The 16,876-nt window shown below is 41.0% G+C and overlaps 1 protein-coding gene across 1 annotated transcript; it reads left to right on the top strand.

The window, feature by feature from the left end:
* Positions 1 to 1,283: 1,283 nt before the first annotated feature.
* On the top strand, positions 1,284 to 16,522 carry LOC112572426. Its single transcript, XM_025252100.1, has 5 exons — positions 1,284 to 1,435; positions 12,348 to 12,493; positions 12,826 to 12,974; positions 13,165 to 13,300; positions 14,537 to 16,522. The coding sequence occupies exons 2-5, from the start codon at positions 12,366 to 12,368 to the stop codon at positions 14,811 to 14,813; spliced, it is 690 nt and encodes a 229-aa protein (XP_025107885.1). The 5' UTR covers positions 1,284 to 1,435; positions 12,348 to 12,365; the 3' UTR covers positions 14,814 to 16,522.
* Positions 16,523 to 16,876: the final 354 nt, after the last annotated feature.

Genomic DNA, 16,876 nt, shown 5'->3' with positions numbered 1-16,876 from the left:
TTTCTTCTCAGTTTTAAATCAAAGACTTAAACAGAAAAAAAAAAACAGAAAGCATGTAAGGTTGACAGGTTATGAAAAATAAGAAAATACAGTGTAAGGACATCCCTAAGTCTGAGACATTGCCTTATGAGTGGTAAGATGGCACCTAGTCAGCTTCAAGCTGAACCAGCCATGTTTTTCAATGAATTTCAATACTTTATTCAATTTTATTGAATTGTATATATCATTACATGAATTTTATATATATACATTCATGAACAGTTCCTATCGCCTATTTAACAAAAGATTTTTTCCTTACTGGAAGAGGGCCACCAGATGCGGATGGAAGGATAGTCCTATCGAACCCAGCAAACAAATGAACTGTGCGTGCCGACAGCATGATGCAAGAGAAACAAGGTCTTGTTGACCTGCCAGTCCATGTGTTCGTCTGTCTGTCCGGAACAAACAGTCGAGCGTCTGCTGGCAAGAAAATCAATTGTGACCACAGTTGCCTCTCCTGCTGTAGGTCTTCGTTCCGCATCACGATGACTCACTGCAGAATATGTTTGAGGGCTGCTTTGAATAATTATCATCCACATGCTGTCTCCCATGATCGACAATTTCATTCTCGACACGTTGTGATGGAATATTTAAACAATCCACACACACACACTGACAGAAACACACGCACGCAAGCAGTGTGTGAATGCCTCAAAAAGAGGTTGGGCTCCACACCTGTGACACACAAACAAAATGTAGCCGTGAGTAAACTGTAAACAGCTGGACTTGCAGAGGTTAATAAACAGGGATTTGCTCTAAGCTACCATGTTATTCTGATTTCTCACACCAGTCGAAAACCGACACTTGCTAGTTTTCTCTTCTTTTCATTTCCATCCCAAGCATTTGTAATGAATATCGAGAGGAGAAGAGCAAATTTCGATCATGGGACAGAACGCAGATGAAGGAAGCAACATGGAGTCGAGCGAACAATTACAAAAGCTGTGTAAAAGGGTAAAGTTCATCATTATAAGCTTTAAAAAAAAAAAGAAAGCAAAGCCTCGTGAGTTTGCTTGAACTGCTTACTCTCCGTCATGTCAATAAACAGTTCAACCATTGGCGCCTGCAAGCTTTTTCATTCATCGACCACCTCTCCCACCGGCAGACGCTGGATTTGAATCCCGCTTCACGAAGACGGCGTGCAGTCCACGAATAGATTTTTTTGATGACTGGTGTTGGCCGCTGGGTTAGTGCTGAGTGTGTTTCCGTGCCTCTGGCCCCAGCGTGTGTGAGTGTGCCAAGAGAAGCAGACGTGTCTGTGTGAGTCAGGCCAGCATCACACCGCACGCACCGCGCAGCCGCCGTGTCCGTCCGCCGTGCAGCAGTGTCCTCGCCACAATGGAGTTACGCAGGCCGCTGCTGTGGCTGTGGTGTGCAAGCTGCTTCTGTGTCGGCACCGGTAAGTACCCGCATGTACCGCATGTACCCGCATGTTTACGGGTGAGATGCCTCGAGGTTTGACCTCCGAGACATTCTCTTGCGTAGACAGGGATTCACTCGGTCCTTACCTTGTGTTCATTGTATGTGAACCACTGGTTTTCAGGAGACTCCGTAGGTGAGTAGCCCCAGGTTATTATAATACTGATATAGTTAATGACTGAGAACATTGGAGAGGATTACCTTTCTCTCTATCCATCTTTGAAACAGTGAAACACGAACACAATCACACACACACACAAACACATAGGCACGCACGCACGCGCACACACACACACAGAGGTACTTCCGTGGTTGTAGCCGCGCCCGTGTGTGAGAGTAGGTTTTGTCATACCGACACCAGCAGACACCGTCTGCTACTGAAAGCAACCGTTTGCGGGGAACGGGGTCGACCCTCTGGCAGCTCTGTGACCGTTGTAGTCAGACCCGCCCACGCCGAGGGTTTGTGTACATAGTAAGGGTTACTTGTGTTTCCTCCGTTCGGCACCTCCTTGCGGTCACTGAGAGAGGGAGGGGCGGATGAGGTATAAAAAATGTGTGTGTACGTGCTTGTATTTAAGCACATGTTTGTTTTAAATGTTTTATGCATTGTAATCCCGGCTTTTCTCATTTTTGCTTCTTTCTTTGACAAAAGTGGAATGCTATTGGCTATTGATGGACAACATCTGGGTTCCAAGTTAACTAGTAATAGCTACTATGTTCTTTCTCTTTGTGTGTGGTTTCGTGTTTCTCTCTTGGTGTCTTTTTTCTGAGGATGTGTGTGTGTTCGAAATAAGATTGTGCTGAGGGAGGGTATCTGAGTGGTTGAAGGAGAGTAGGTGAAGTGAGCATCGACTTCTCCGGAGTTGCTTCAAAGATTTTTCCTCCAGGTGGCATGTAACCTGAAGTTCCACTGTTAATAGCCATGCTTCTGCTGTTCTCCGAGCTTCCTACACTTGAAGATACCTTATCTCAATATCTGTAAAACTCTCAAGCTTTTAAGTTCTGCTCACCCCTACCATTACCACCATTATCATAATATTTTTATATTAATATTGTCTTCCGGACATTCTGTTTACAGGACTGGGTGCCTTGCTGTGAGATAGTCTTAGTTGCTGGCTCGGCGTGAAACTCCAATCCCTACCAACCCTCCACACACAGTATTTATGTACAGAGAACTGCAGTTTGTTCATCATCATTTTCTGTTCTTAACGAGGGAACTTGTTTGTGTGATATTCTTTCTTTCATTCTTTCTTATGACAGAGCGCATGGCGTTCAGGACATATTCTATGAACACAAGCAGGACACATTCGTTCTGATGATCTTTCCTGCCTCTGTCTTACTCAAGGAGGAGGTAGTACCTCCGGGGTCATTAGGGTTACCTATTTCCACAGTTTTCATCCGCCCTCGGCCTTTTCACCTTCTTTCTCTTGTTCTCAACATCTATCCGCCCTTTGGCAGCCTTTCTCCTCATTGTGTGTCCGGACAATGCCAGCAGATGCCTCACGTGACAGGAAGCATACTACCAAGCCTTGATATCATTGTTTATACTTGCTTACAATTTTTTTTATTACATCTAAACGGAAACCTCACAATCGCCAGAATGTCAGATTGATGGACATCTTATTCAATATGCAATAACCTTTGGAGTATTCAAAGTTTTAGTGAACTCACATCTATCTTTAGTATTTTTTCTCGATGAAACTCTAGGTTTTTCACGTTTGGGATTTTGTAGATATTATTGTTTATTTATAGTTGAAATGCAACACAAAACAACTTATCATCCCTGTTGCCATGTCTGTATCCGAGAGGCTGCCTCAGACAATCTGAGGAAACCAGACGAGAGTTATTGTACCGACAAATACAGAATTTTTTTCTGAGTATACATTTGAAATAAGTGTAACAGTTTATCTCTGAGCTTGATGTTTCCTACCAAGTGCCAGAAAAATAAAAGACAAACATTGAACTCGGAGATCCCGTCTAAATGTGTTAGCATCATTTGGTACTAGTGGCATCTGTTTATACTGTCATCCCCGACTTTTATACCGAGGGGCCTCATCTGAGTGCACAAAATGTTTTATCGCGAGATGGACTAACAATAATAGTCAGCAGGCACTGAGGTCACGTGCAAGAGGATTCACTACTGTTCGGTAATGGCTTTGATTTTAGCAGGTTGCATGATTAGCTTGTGGAGGCAGGACATATTGTTTATTTGCTCCAGTTGGACAGTTTGCTAATTTTTATGTGGCAGAAAGGTTTCGAAATATCAGGGGGATGAATAAATCTGCCGTTTAAGGATGGCAATGCGGAGAATAAACAATACTTTTGCTCGTCCAACTGATTGCATCCATGAAGACAAATGCATCATCCGCTCTTCAAACCGAAACAGCCAGCCAATCACAGAATGTTTTCTCAGAGTTCAACGAGACCTTGAACCCGGCACTGACACCGTGTGAAGGTTAGGTAGGGGGAGGTGAAATAAATTTATTAAGTGCTCCCTCCCACCCATTCCACTAAAAAAAAAAAAAAAAATCATCACACATTTCTGAACACATTTGTAATTATTGGCCGCCAATTAAAATCAATAGAAATAATTACATTAATTTTGCAAGTTGTTGAAAGTGATATGCTGTCCTAATTATCTGGACACTATAAAGAATTGGAAATGGTTTCCATCTCGAGTTCGATTGAACACTTTTTTCTGTAATTCGCCTCTCTGTGTAGGGTAGACAGTCTGGTCTCCTGCGCCATACCCAGGGAAACTAGTTGTTATGTGGCTAATAACGAGGACACATTGAGTCGCTCGACAGGAAGAGCACTGAAGTCAGCAGAGTGCAAAAGTCAGTAAAGTGCAGAGGTTAAAAGGGTGCGGAGGTTAGCCGGGTGCAGAGGTCAGTTGCGCCAAGTCTGTGTATCTGATGTGATAAAGGTTCTCTTTCTCTGACAGAGGATGATGCCACACACAAAGCCTCAGGCGAACTTCTTACTTGAGTCTGAAAGAAAGAAATAAACAAAGAAAACGAAATTATCCATACATGAATAAATTACGAACGAACAATGAAGAGAGAGAGATTGGAGGGATAGACAAATAAAAACAGTATTTGTTGGCGGACAGTTGAAAGAAATAAGGAGACGGAGAAACTGTCTTCACTTTCCTCGCGTCATTGGTTGTCCGAAGGTCTATTGGACAACATCAAGGAAAATATTTCTGAAATCAAAGTCTGGTAAACAACACAGTATGTAGATGTAGGTCAGTGAAAATGTCCTGGAAGCGAAACAATGGAAGTTCTTCTATACAACGTAAACGATCGCAGACACACACACAATGCACAGTGGTAACACTCGTCAAAATAACCTACGATAACTTTAAAAAATGAAAACAAGTGGACTTTATATTTTGGCAGATGGACCGGTCCAAAGACGTCTACTGGCCATAATTTGCCCACCCTGCTGTATGCTCATCATTACCTTCACTAACTACTGCCTTATAATTGTTTCAACTTCTTGTTGCATGCATTTTCGGTCAGTGTTTCTGTTCGTCAAAGTCGAGGAACATGAAAGCATTTTAAAATGTGTGCCGAAGATTTGATTCCACTTTCAAGGGCTTTTGAGACAACGGTCATGAACCTGCTTACGTCAGCAATGGCTGTTTCCAGATCCCCCGCCTACTTCACCTGTAGCCGCGAGCTCTTTGAAACAGCCGTCTGCTTACATCACTTTCATTTTTTTTTTCAAGGTGGAGTTTTTGTGTTATTGCTGTGCGAAAACGTTTTCTATACTTCCGGTCTTGATACTTGATGGACCTCACGTGACCTCTGATAGGCCTCTGATTGGTCACGTGAGCACGGCTGAGTGACTTGGTCTCTCAGGATAAGTGCCTTCCTCTTGTCGTCTGCTCTTGTCGGTTCTTGAGCTCAAGAATGGCGGGGGAGTATTTGTATAGGAAGTTCTCGTTTCTTTTGCTTTCTCGTTTTTTTCTGGTTTTTCTTTATTTGATCATGAACTGCATTGAATGTTTATTCACATAAGAACTTGTAAGTGATCTCTTCTCACTCGTTAAGGGGCTTGTTTACACTCTTCCAGTCGCCGAGAGAGATTGTTATGAGACAAGCAATACCTACAAAACAGAAAAACAGAAGGAGAGCCTGATCCCCGACATTTACACTCAAAGCTTCGCCCAGTGTAACAGTCACACCATGTACACGCCTCGAAACTAAACTGAAAGTAGGCCGAGGATCAGGCGGTGCCCTCCTGGGTTTGGGTAACAACCACTGGGGTGGAGAGGTCAAGCTAGGTCAAGGTAATAGGGCAAAGAGGTGAGTATGTAAAAGTTTCATGTGATGCTCCTCCTGGTCAAATTAGCGGTCAGTCAATTAGTCATCAGTCGTTAGCGTAAGTCATTGAATCGCCCATCTAATTGTAAATTCAGGTGTGTACATCTCTCCATGTTTATAGATATGATACTAGAGAGAAAGAGAGAGAAAAAATATGTGCGTCTGTGTGTGCGTGTGTGAGATAAATAGAAAGTGAGTGTCTAAGCATGTGTGAGTGATTGTGTGTATGAGTTTGAGAGAAAAAGAAATTTGGATATTTTGAAATGAACCTGCGCAAGTGGTGGGTTAGTGAATTATATATACAAATATAAAATTTTTAATGCATAAACGAAATAATTAATTTGCTCAAGTTATAAGTGTATCTTTCCATTTCCTCTCTCACTCTCTCCCTTCTCTCAATTTGTCATGTTGAGCATAATCTTTCGTCAGGCAGACGGCGCGCAGGCCAACTTACATATGGATATGTATACACACGCCTGGACGTACACGTACACCAGACATACAAGCATCAGTACTACTATCACACACACACACACACACGCACATTCACACACACAAACACGTACAACTTTTTCGCATACATAGAGAGATAGAGAGATACAGCAATTGCACCAAAGATACATCCCGCCTAAGCCCTCCCCACCCTTGGCACACCATGATCTCTCCTGACAGCTCAGATCCGTTATTGAGACATTAGCAACTATTGACATTTGTATCTGTTAGCTTTCTCACACCCAGACCTTCACATGTGCTCGCTAGCACTCGTGCTTGTACCTCCGGGTTAAAAAAAACTGCTCCAATGGGCGCCAGGAGGCGTAGCGGTTAAAACACTGCAGTGAGAGGCCCTGGGTTCAGATCTCGTCTTGGAACGCTCTCTGTATGAGACACATGTTCGCAGGGTCGACCGTTGGGAGTTAACTCTGGGTACTATGATTTAGTCCCCCTCCCTCTCCCTTCCTAGGGTATATAATTGAATATTCATTATAATTCTGTTTTTTTTTCTGTCATTGTAGTTTTAAGCATTACATGAGTTACAAAGTGACTATGGAAAAAATAAAACTTTAAACTTAACCTAACCCAAACCTTAACCCTCATTTAAACTCTAGTCCTAACCCTCGTTTGTAATGAATATCATGCCATCGCGGGTCCTACTGAAGTACAGCGACACAGTAATAACAATCATAACGGTTTTCTTTGTGATCGGTTTGATGTTTATGTCACTTTCTGTTCTATTCCACTTCCACATGGCATTATTGAGGTATATGTAATTTTCAAGGGCTGAATTTCTCGAGGTAAGTAAACTTTTGAGCATCTTTCTCCTGGTTGCTATACCCGCTGTGCTCTCTCAATGAGCATCTGATACTGCAAACCGTCGAAATGTCACGCGCAGTTCGGGTATCGCACCTGGCAAGTCTGACACTGAATGTCACGTGCAATACAGGTACTGTACCCGGACAGTCTCACCGCGCACGGCGGGTGCAAGTAAGGCACGGCTTAATGAGAGAGAAGATAACGGGTACGTGCCTCTGGGACCGACGATGGAAGAGATGAAGCAGGTAAGGATGAAAAAGAGGAAATGGTCAGAGGCAGGTGGTGTTGTTGATGTTACTTACATTGCTGAGATGTTCTTCATTTGGCTTTCATTTTTAATGTGAGGATTAGCCAGAGGAGAGAAGATCTGCATATTAATAGTTTGTACCTCTGCACATTAACAGTTTGTGTATATATATATTCCATCTGTGATATATATTTTTATATAAAACATACAGTACCTCAAACACGATCTTTCAACCGCTGAAGTTCTGACCATCATCTGTCTTCCTCCTTTTCCAAGACACGCTCTCTGTTCTTTAACTACTTCTTTGAACTAACATTTTTACACTCTGTCTGTATGTGTTCGTGCGTGCCTGAACGCGCGTGTGAATGTGTGTGTGCGTGTCTTTATGTCTCTCTCTCTCTCTGTGCCTCCAACTCTGTTCTCTTGAAGCAAAGAACCATCAAACGGCAAGAGCGAGGGACAGCAGCGCGCACGTGAACACACGTAAAGTTTATGTTACCTACAGCACGTGCACTTGGGAGCTCGCCATGTTTAAACAGTCTTCAAAGGCGGGCCGGCACGTGCTGCTCTTGAAATGCGCGTGACTGGGGCGCGCCTCGCTCTCTGGTGACGTCACACTCCTAGCGGTTTGTCTGCTCCAGCATCGTTCCAGCTTCAGAACAAGAGAGGCAACTGCTACACACGCAAAATTTAAAAAAAAAAAAATAAAAACCTCCACTGAAAAAATATGACGAAAGAGAGCAGAATAATAATTACACACACATAAACACACATAACACATACACACATACCTCACACACACACACACAGAGGGACACACGTCGGAACACACACACAAAGACACTGAATAAGAATGAGAAAGACACATTCCGAGAAAAAAAAGAGAATGCTAACATTAATATATTTTAGTCATTAAGTTGCGCAATAAAACAATAAAACTGTTTATGGCGAATTTTCAGATAATCACAAGTTTTATATTAAACTGATTTACTCTAATTCAGACAAACTTGTAGAAAAACAAACGGTTTTCCCGCAGATTCTTCATTATTGGAGCTCAACAGCAAAGGTTTAGAAAAAGCGCTTAGAAAGAAAGAAGGTAAGAAAAAATACATACAGACAAAGAGAGAGGAAAAGAGAAGGAGGGAGAGATGGAGGAGGACAGAGAAATGATATCAACGATGGGAAAACTAATGCGAATCATTTCCTGCCGAGCTGCGCATGTCTCGAGGTGCCAAGTGCCTGATACTATCAGTCGCCATATGTTCTGTGGGAGAGGTTCTCGATTCAATGATAGACTAGTACATCTTGCAATCCTTTCCGAATGCCAGCTCCATGCTTTGTTGTACTCACTGCAGTGAGTGCAGCTCACCAGACAGTCACGAGGCCATGTTGGCCATCAGAGAGAAAAGCTGGCGCCTGGCTCCCTGCCCAGTAGTCTTTGCGATCGTCATCATCATGAAAATGTTTTGCCAGCCTGTCAGGGAGATGTTTAATTCCCAGTCAAGAAAATGTTTTGTTTATTCAGGCAAAGGAAATGTAGTTTCAGGAGATGTTTGTCTACTGGCTAGGGTGATCATTTCGCTCCTTGATTAAGAAGATATTTTTCCCTGTATTCTAGAAGTTTCTTTAATTCTGATAATAAATAAATATAATGTTCTTGCAAGGATTGGTAACAAAATTCTTGCAAATTTGTTCTGTTTACTTTGCTGCCAACACAAAATGCAAACTGACATGAAAAATGTGACATGATGTCAGGTGTCAAGTATTATTTTTCTACAAGAACTGATAATGCACTGGAAGTAGAAGAAATCTCTATGTTTATATACTGCAAATGCATGATGACAGCACCTGACGAGTTTCGAACTCAGCTCAGTCGCCCCGTGACATGATGAACGATAACGGGCATGCCTCATGGCAGGTCCTTTAGACATTTATATTCTCTACCCTTCGAATAACCTTCAAGTACAAGATGCTCATACTATTGTGAACAACCCTCCACTGTTTTCTGGGGAAAAAATGTTTATCAATATTGAAATACTTGGAAGAAAAAGATAGTTTTCTCTCTATATATATATATACGCTTGAATAAAAAGGAACAGATGGCTTATTCACATTTAAAATGAGTTCCATTTTCACAAGCTTGTTGAAAGAATATAACAGAATGGTATTAAAATAACTGTTCAGACAATATAGGCTTGTTCTTATAGATTGACAAATGATAATCACTGAAATCCGAACTCAGATGAAAGATAACAAAAGTTTGATGTGAAAGTCCACTGGGTACGAACTGTGCAATGCCGTTATATCGTGTTGGAAATTTCAAGGATGGCAGCTTTGTCAGTGTATATATATATTTATAGATAGATGCACGTTTATACAAACTGACCTGGAAAATGGAGAAACCAGTATAGAGGGGAACATTTCAGTTGTGACCAAACACCCGACCAAAAAAAGCAACGGTAAAGTCGGTGAGAAGGAAAATGTCTATTTTAAATGAAGACATTGTCTTTCTGCAGGTTTTGAACAAAGTTTTCTTTCTGTGGACAAATGAAAAACTGGCAGGTTTATACAGTAGTATTCTCTCTAAGTGGCAGGATGTGTTTGTGTGTGTGACCGCGCGCTCCTCCATTGTATATGCGCGTTCACACGGCGCGTGCAGTGTCTTTGCTCGATCAGTACCAAACCCGTTAGTCTTAAGGTTTGCACTCGCTCGTACACAAAACACAAACCCTCGTCATCTGCACATCATTCCCTGTTTAAAGTTGTTTAATTAGTTTGAGGCTTGCTCTAAATCAAAATCCAATCTACGAACTCGTGTACACTTCTGAGTGAGAAATTCTGACTTTAATTTGCGGAACCTTTCATCTGATGGATCGACAGCAGCTGCTGCTGAGGGTGTTAGCGAAATTTATTAGTTTGCAAATGGCCTTAAAGATATCAGTTAAGTAACTAAATGAACTTAATTAAAAGAGCCACTTCATTATCACTAAATGTTCTCTCTCTCCCATTTTAAATTATCTATATCTCTTTCGACATGAGAGCTTAAGGGACATTTTTTTCTCGTCTCTTTTAAAAAATTGACAAGCAGACAAAAAGTTTCCTGAGCACATTGTTGTGTCTTTTTTCCAGTTTAAACTAGTAAACAAACCAGTCTTCCTAGCTAAGAAATTCAGCTGGCTTTAACAATGATCGCTGAACCTCCAGAACCAGCTTTGGACTGGAAAGGATCGCCAGAAAATTTTTTACTTGATGTCTCACTGTACCCCCCTGTTCTCAAACTTTGTTGTCTTTTTTTTTAATTTTATAGAAGTCTCGATGTTGAGTACAAAGCAGTTTATTATTTTAGCCTTTGCTTGTCAGTGTTGTCTTTTCACAGAGAAACTGTTTCTGTGAAGCTCACTCTTCTACCTCAACAACAAACAAGCGGATCTTATCATTGTGAAATAACCATTTCTTCATGGGCATGGCACTGATACCCTGGGCAGGTACAAAAGGTCATGACCCAAACCTTCGTTTTTTGTCACGTTTCCCCATCCTCAATGCTAGCAAAAAGTCTGGTGAGTTCTTCTTCTCAAGGTAGTTTTATTTTTCTTTTTTTTCTGTTTCACTTGTCGGTCCTTTGGTGATGTATTCTGCAAAAATCTCCAGTGTTTCCACGAACTTAAGTTTCCAAAATTTATTATGTTTTGTGTAAGGCACCAAGAACATTTCATCCTTGTCGAGTGCTGCTTCAGCAGTGGTCAGCTGGTAGAAATTTTGATGATGATGATGATTATTGATGATTATGATGATGATAGTATTGCCTCCTTTGTCAGCTTTTCTCTCATCACATTCTCCATTTCCATTCCATTTACATTTTTTGCTAAATTAGTCACAGTTTCTCATCTCTTCCTTCATTTTTAATAGGTTAATTAATTCTTTATTATTCTAACTGCCGTAAGACCTAGGCAATGTCATCATTAAGTTCTTCGCGTTTCGAGAAACGTTTACATCACTCAGCCAATGGACGACCACGAAACGATTAACACTTCCACAGCAAAACTTGTGTTTATGAACGAATGGAAGAAAAGAAGCCAGGCATTCTCCAGCCACCCACAAGCTGCTCAGACAGAGACAGAGCAGCATCAGTAAGTAGTGTTAGTGGAAGAGGAGGGAGTCTGTTCTGTGTCGGAGGGTCTGGCAGGCGCCAGGTTGAATGGGTTTCATCGCTGCCATCTGATTTTACATCAACGCACATCGGTCGAGAGGATTCATGCTGTAAGCATGAGACAGTCCGGTGTAAAGGTCTGGCAGGGTGGGATTTATTTTCGAATGACAACTTTAAGCTCTGTGTACAAAATACTGCTCCACAAAGTCTGAGTGAATAACTGTACACCACCCGAGCTTTAACTCTAGTTTTCCATGTCCGCCCACTTCCAATTTTCGTTTTCACTTACCATACTTTGCCGATCTTTGCTCGAAGAACTTTTAATATCCTCGCGAGATTTTCAACCTGGTTGAAACCTGTCTCCAATGAAGATGTGCACGATAGTCATCCCTGTACCTGCACCTGCACCTCACCTTCACTAAGAGGCATTTTTGTTGCGCACCAAACTGACCCCGTAAAAATAAAAGTTTTGCTGTAATTACAGGTAGATAGTCGGACGATGAAACAAAATGTCTCATAAAAAAGTGTTTCATTCAGCATCAAAACCAACGGCGCTTTAATAAAATCCGACGAGCTGGCCGCCAAGTTCTATCGTAAAAACGTAAAGAGTTCGCTTCAGAGGGAGTGTTTATTCATGTGATGAAAGAAAAGAGTTCTGATGACTCAGTTGTGTATACACGAGTGTAAGAGTTCAAGGTGTGTGATATGACGAGGGAGAAAGTGAAATGAGGATGTAACCTGACGAACAGACAGACAGACAGGAAGGCAAGCAGCCAGCCAGATAACCGTTCAGACAGTCGAGATCCTCAGTTGTCATGTGCAGCTAATGAACCATGTCCTGCATTATTTATTGCAGTTTTGATGACGGTGCGGGATGGCTGTCCAGAAGAATGCTCTGGAAAAAGCTATGAAATGTACGGCAGGACTGGGCATAGGACCACCATTCATCTCCAACGCCTTCATTGAGCGCGGACAGATCCAGTTTGCCAAGGACGCGTGCAGGTAGATGTCTTCTGTACTTTACAAATACCTACAGGTACATGTCTTCTGTCCTTTAGAGTTGTTCTCGGTCAGCTGCAAGTCCTTCTGATTTTTTGTTTCAAGTTCTTTTCTGCTTTTTTGACCTCACAGGCACTATTTTATTGCACTTGCTAGACAAAAAAGAAGAAAAAAATCAACTAATAAATCCAGACACAAACTAAAACAGTTTCAGCAAACACTAAACGTGTATCAACACTAAGAAACATGTTTTGAAAGTCTTGACCCCGTGACGTAACATCCGGTGCCCTCGTGTGTTGGTGGCCTCGCGCATTGGTGTGATGATGATGTTCCAGAGACCGCACGCTGCATGACGCAATCTCCTGTCTGGAAAAAATTCTGGAAGCGTGCCAGGGCAACAGCGACCGGGAACACTTCCTCCAGAATATGATTGATACGAAAAAGTCACGTGATGTCGTGGACTTCTTCTGCTCAAACATTCACGGTACGTGTTAGTGGATGTAGCAATCGCAGGGTCACACAGGTCAGATATTAGTGTACCATGAGAAACTGTTTATTGTTGCATCACAAAACGTGACTGTTGTGTAAAAGGTAACATGTCTAACTCAGACCACACATGAGTCTGACACAACCACACGTGAGAATGCTCTTCTGGAATGTTCGGTGTGTCGCAGTGTATGAAAGCCATGCCCCGTGCATCGCCAGCCGCCATTCCGCTCTCACCCAATGTCTGGAATCGCAGCAGAAGACGATGCAGACCAAGGTGAAGGCGACTTCCAACATGGATTTCCTCATGACATCCAACTGCAAGTACGGACATAGTCATTGCACCTGCACCGCTGTCATCCTCATTAACCTTTCCTACCTGCACCTATCCCTCACATCTTGCTTTCATCAAAGAACGCTGACAGAAGACGGATGTAGACAAAGTATAAAAGCCTCTCTTAATTGAAGGAAACGATGGTTTAAGTCTGACATACGATATAAAATATATAAGTCTGACATACTATATAAAATCTTTCAGTCAGACTTAGTCAAACCTTTGCCCATCTGTGTCTTAGAGGGTTCGCAAGAGGTTTTGTTGTCATCTTTTCGTGTCCGCTTTCTTTCTGTGTGTTATACAGGTAATTCTGTTTTTTTTGTGTGTGTGATGAAGATGATAAGTTCCCATCCCTTACCTGGTCAGGGAGTGCTCTCTATCTTCATCTTTACTGGCGGATCTGTGTCATGCTTTGCGTCTACTGTTAATTAATTAATGACTTCGTGCTTCAGTTCTGCCCTTCCTGTCTTCTGGGCCTCGCTGTTTCTTTTTCTGGACTGCATCATTGGCCACATCTGCATCATGCTGCTCTGCTGTGTTATTTGGGTCTGTTTGTCAACACAATACATTTAACTCTGTGATATCTTTTCTGATAATACTCAGTTCTCGACTACTGATGCAGCTGCTGCGCCGCTTGTCTTTGTACAAACCGGAACTGACAGTCACGTGGCCTGCAGTCTCATCCCTTGGAGTCTGAGTGCATGACTGCTTGTATTTTCCCCCTCGCACTTTCTTTTTTTATTATTATTACCATGCTTCGTGAGCAAGGTTTTCTGTCTTGTGTTCATATTTGTTGATTTGTTGTTGTCCCATGTTGTGATCTCTGTCCCTGTGTGTCTTAAATACATTTTTTTCATTCTTTGTGTTTTGCCTTTCTGTTGTCAAGCGCATTGAATCTTCTGGGAAATAGGGAAATGTGCTTTATACATTCCTTAATTATTATTCTTCACAAGCAGTTGTATATACTACGCGGGTATGTGCACCATCGTTCTGCATATTACCCAAGATGTTCAGGATTTGTGCTCATGTCAACGCCTGTATTCATGTTATACACGTCTTTATTATCCATATATTGCCACATCTCATGTCTGCCTTTGTATTCAACATATATTTTAATGCTTTAGAGTAAACATTCAAGGTAAATCCATAGATACTTGGTGTTTTCCGTGTATTTTTTCTTTCTTTCCGTGTCACTCAGTTTTCGTGCCACTGGACATATTTTCCAGATATTTTCAAGCGGCCGATGTTTGTTCACGCCGTGTCCTGGGAGAAAATTGTGGACAGGAGGCTCTTGGCATGGTGGTTCGTGTCTTCTCGGGGTTCAAACCTCCAATTTGTGACGTCAGTTCCGGCGGCGACTCGCAACCGGATTACGAGGGCCAGCAGAGCGGAAAGAGACCAGTTACTGGACAAGGAACTTCCAAGTCCTCCAAAAACTTTTTCAGATTACATCTACTTTTACTTCTCTTGTTATACAACGGGTTAACAAGAAATATTTGTTAAAAGTTTTATACAATCTGGAATCACATGAATCCAGCCAAACGTTTTCACGTCCATAAATAAATGTTCCGCCAATGGCACTGTTGACACTCTCTATAGACTTATTCCTCTAATGAAGTAAAATTTCGCGAATGGAGATGTAAACATTTACGAAAAAGACTAACAAAAATATGTCATGAAGAAGACATACCAAGCTGTAACATACATCTATCAGATCCCCGCCACAGTAAGCAGTAATAGTTTAATGATAAAATTATGGGCTTTTTGTGGTGAAAACTTCTGATGAGAAAATACCTGCCGATCTAGTGTCGGACATTGTTCCATAATCTTTACAGTGATGAATAGTTATAAAACTGCATATACAGTTTGGTGACTACTTTTGATGAGATAAATCTTACCACGAGACAAATAAATTATAACCTACCGAGGACCACCTCTTTCTGCATCATGACAAGCTCAGTTAATCGTACATCCCTAGTTCTTCAGGGAGATAACTAATACAATTTACAGACCTAGAAAGTTTTCTTTCTTTTTTGATCCTCGGCAATTTACATTGCTCGTTGACCAATACTTAATATTTTATGATGACTTCACACGTTTAAAAAATAAACCAAAGAACTTCTCGTTCATTAAAATAAATGTTTTTTCCCAGTTTATGTCTAAGAACATTGTTTGATGCACGTTGTATTTTTAACCCCAACGCACTTGGGGAAATTCGCACCTGGGGAGGTTGCAAAGGAGGAAGATGTTTATTGTTTACCTGACAGGGGCGGGAGGGAAGTTTACCGGAAGTTGCTGACAGGTGTGCAATAATTGCTAGGTTTGAATATGAAAGACTTTGCTTTTCCTTTTTTTTCTCTTTTTCTTTCCCTAGTGCTAGTGTACTGAGTGCTTTCAGCTGCTGCTATCGTTGTTGTTGTTGTTGCTGATCATTGATCATTATTTCTAAATTATGTTCTCAAGATGACAGATCATTATCTTTAAGCTGTTGTTTTCAGTGATCACTGATATTATTTATCTTTACGCTTTTGTTTTCTCAAATCATTATCTTGAAGTTGCTTTGTTTCCCCATCAATCAGTTTCAAAGGCCAGCATCTGTCCGTTTCCCCTTTGACCTAATGCATTCCTTTGTATACAGTCTACGAGTTTGGTTGACAGAGGAGGATTTTATTTTATTTACTTTTTTGTTTAGCTTTTTTAATGTCGGTCTTAATTTATAAGTTGAGACTTTACCCTTTGCTTTGTACATCGAGAAGCTCAAAAGAAATGTGCAGCTGCTAGATTCTTCTTAGGAATAAAGCTCACATCACAACAAGTATTTCATTTGCTAAAGACATTCAGCACTTCACTGCCACAAACTTAATTCAATGTCAAGTTTGGATGTTTAAATTTGTCATGAGTGTTTAAGCTACTTACATAGGAGGAAAGCTGGAATACGAATAAAATAAAACTTTTACCTATTTTCTTATAAAATCTTTTTTATAAAATAATACATTTTTCTTGGTTTGTAGGACAATATTCTCTTTAGTGTGAATGTTAAAAAATCTGACATCATAACACTGGGTAATACTGTAAAGGTGATATTGCAGTTTTGTATTTATGACATTCATTGTTTTTTATTTTCTTATCAGTTTGTTTATGATTTGCTGAATGAAAGTCTTAATTGCTTTTATAAAGTGTAAAATTTAATTAAAGAAAGAATGTTTTCTGTATTGGAATGATTTTCATTTGATTTATCCGTTGTTAGTTGTTCTAGAGATGTTTGATTAGACTATGTCTCTGACACATAATCAAAAGGTGATAAGCTGATCATACATCAGTATCCACACTGTGCTTACTAGCTTATGTTGGTGTTGCTGCTACTGTTTCTGTCTTTAAGTTTATTTTTGTAATTTAAACCTTTTAATGTTAAGTTCGACTGTTCGTAACTATTTTTCTGACAGAGCAAATGTTGACATTTCGTCAACCATTGTGCTCTTGAAAAGTCTTAAGTATTCCTTTAAACTGTTAACTTCCCAGTTTTTTCCCCAGAAGAACCAGAGTTCATTGTTTTATTAAGTTCATCA

This window comes from Pomacea canaliculata, linkage group LG9 (assembly GCF_003073045.1).
Source record: "Pomacea canaliculata isolate SZHN2017 linkage group LG9, ASM307304v1, whole genome shotgun sequence".
Taxonomy (NCBI): Eukaryota; Metazoa; Mollusca; class Gastropoda; order Architaenioglossa; family Ampullariidae; genus Pomacea; species Pomacea canaliculata.
The sequence above is the reverse complement of the archived record's forward strand: the minus strand, read 5'-3'. Positions and strand labels throughout refer to the sequence as shown.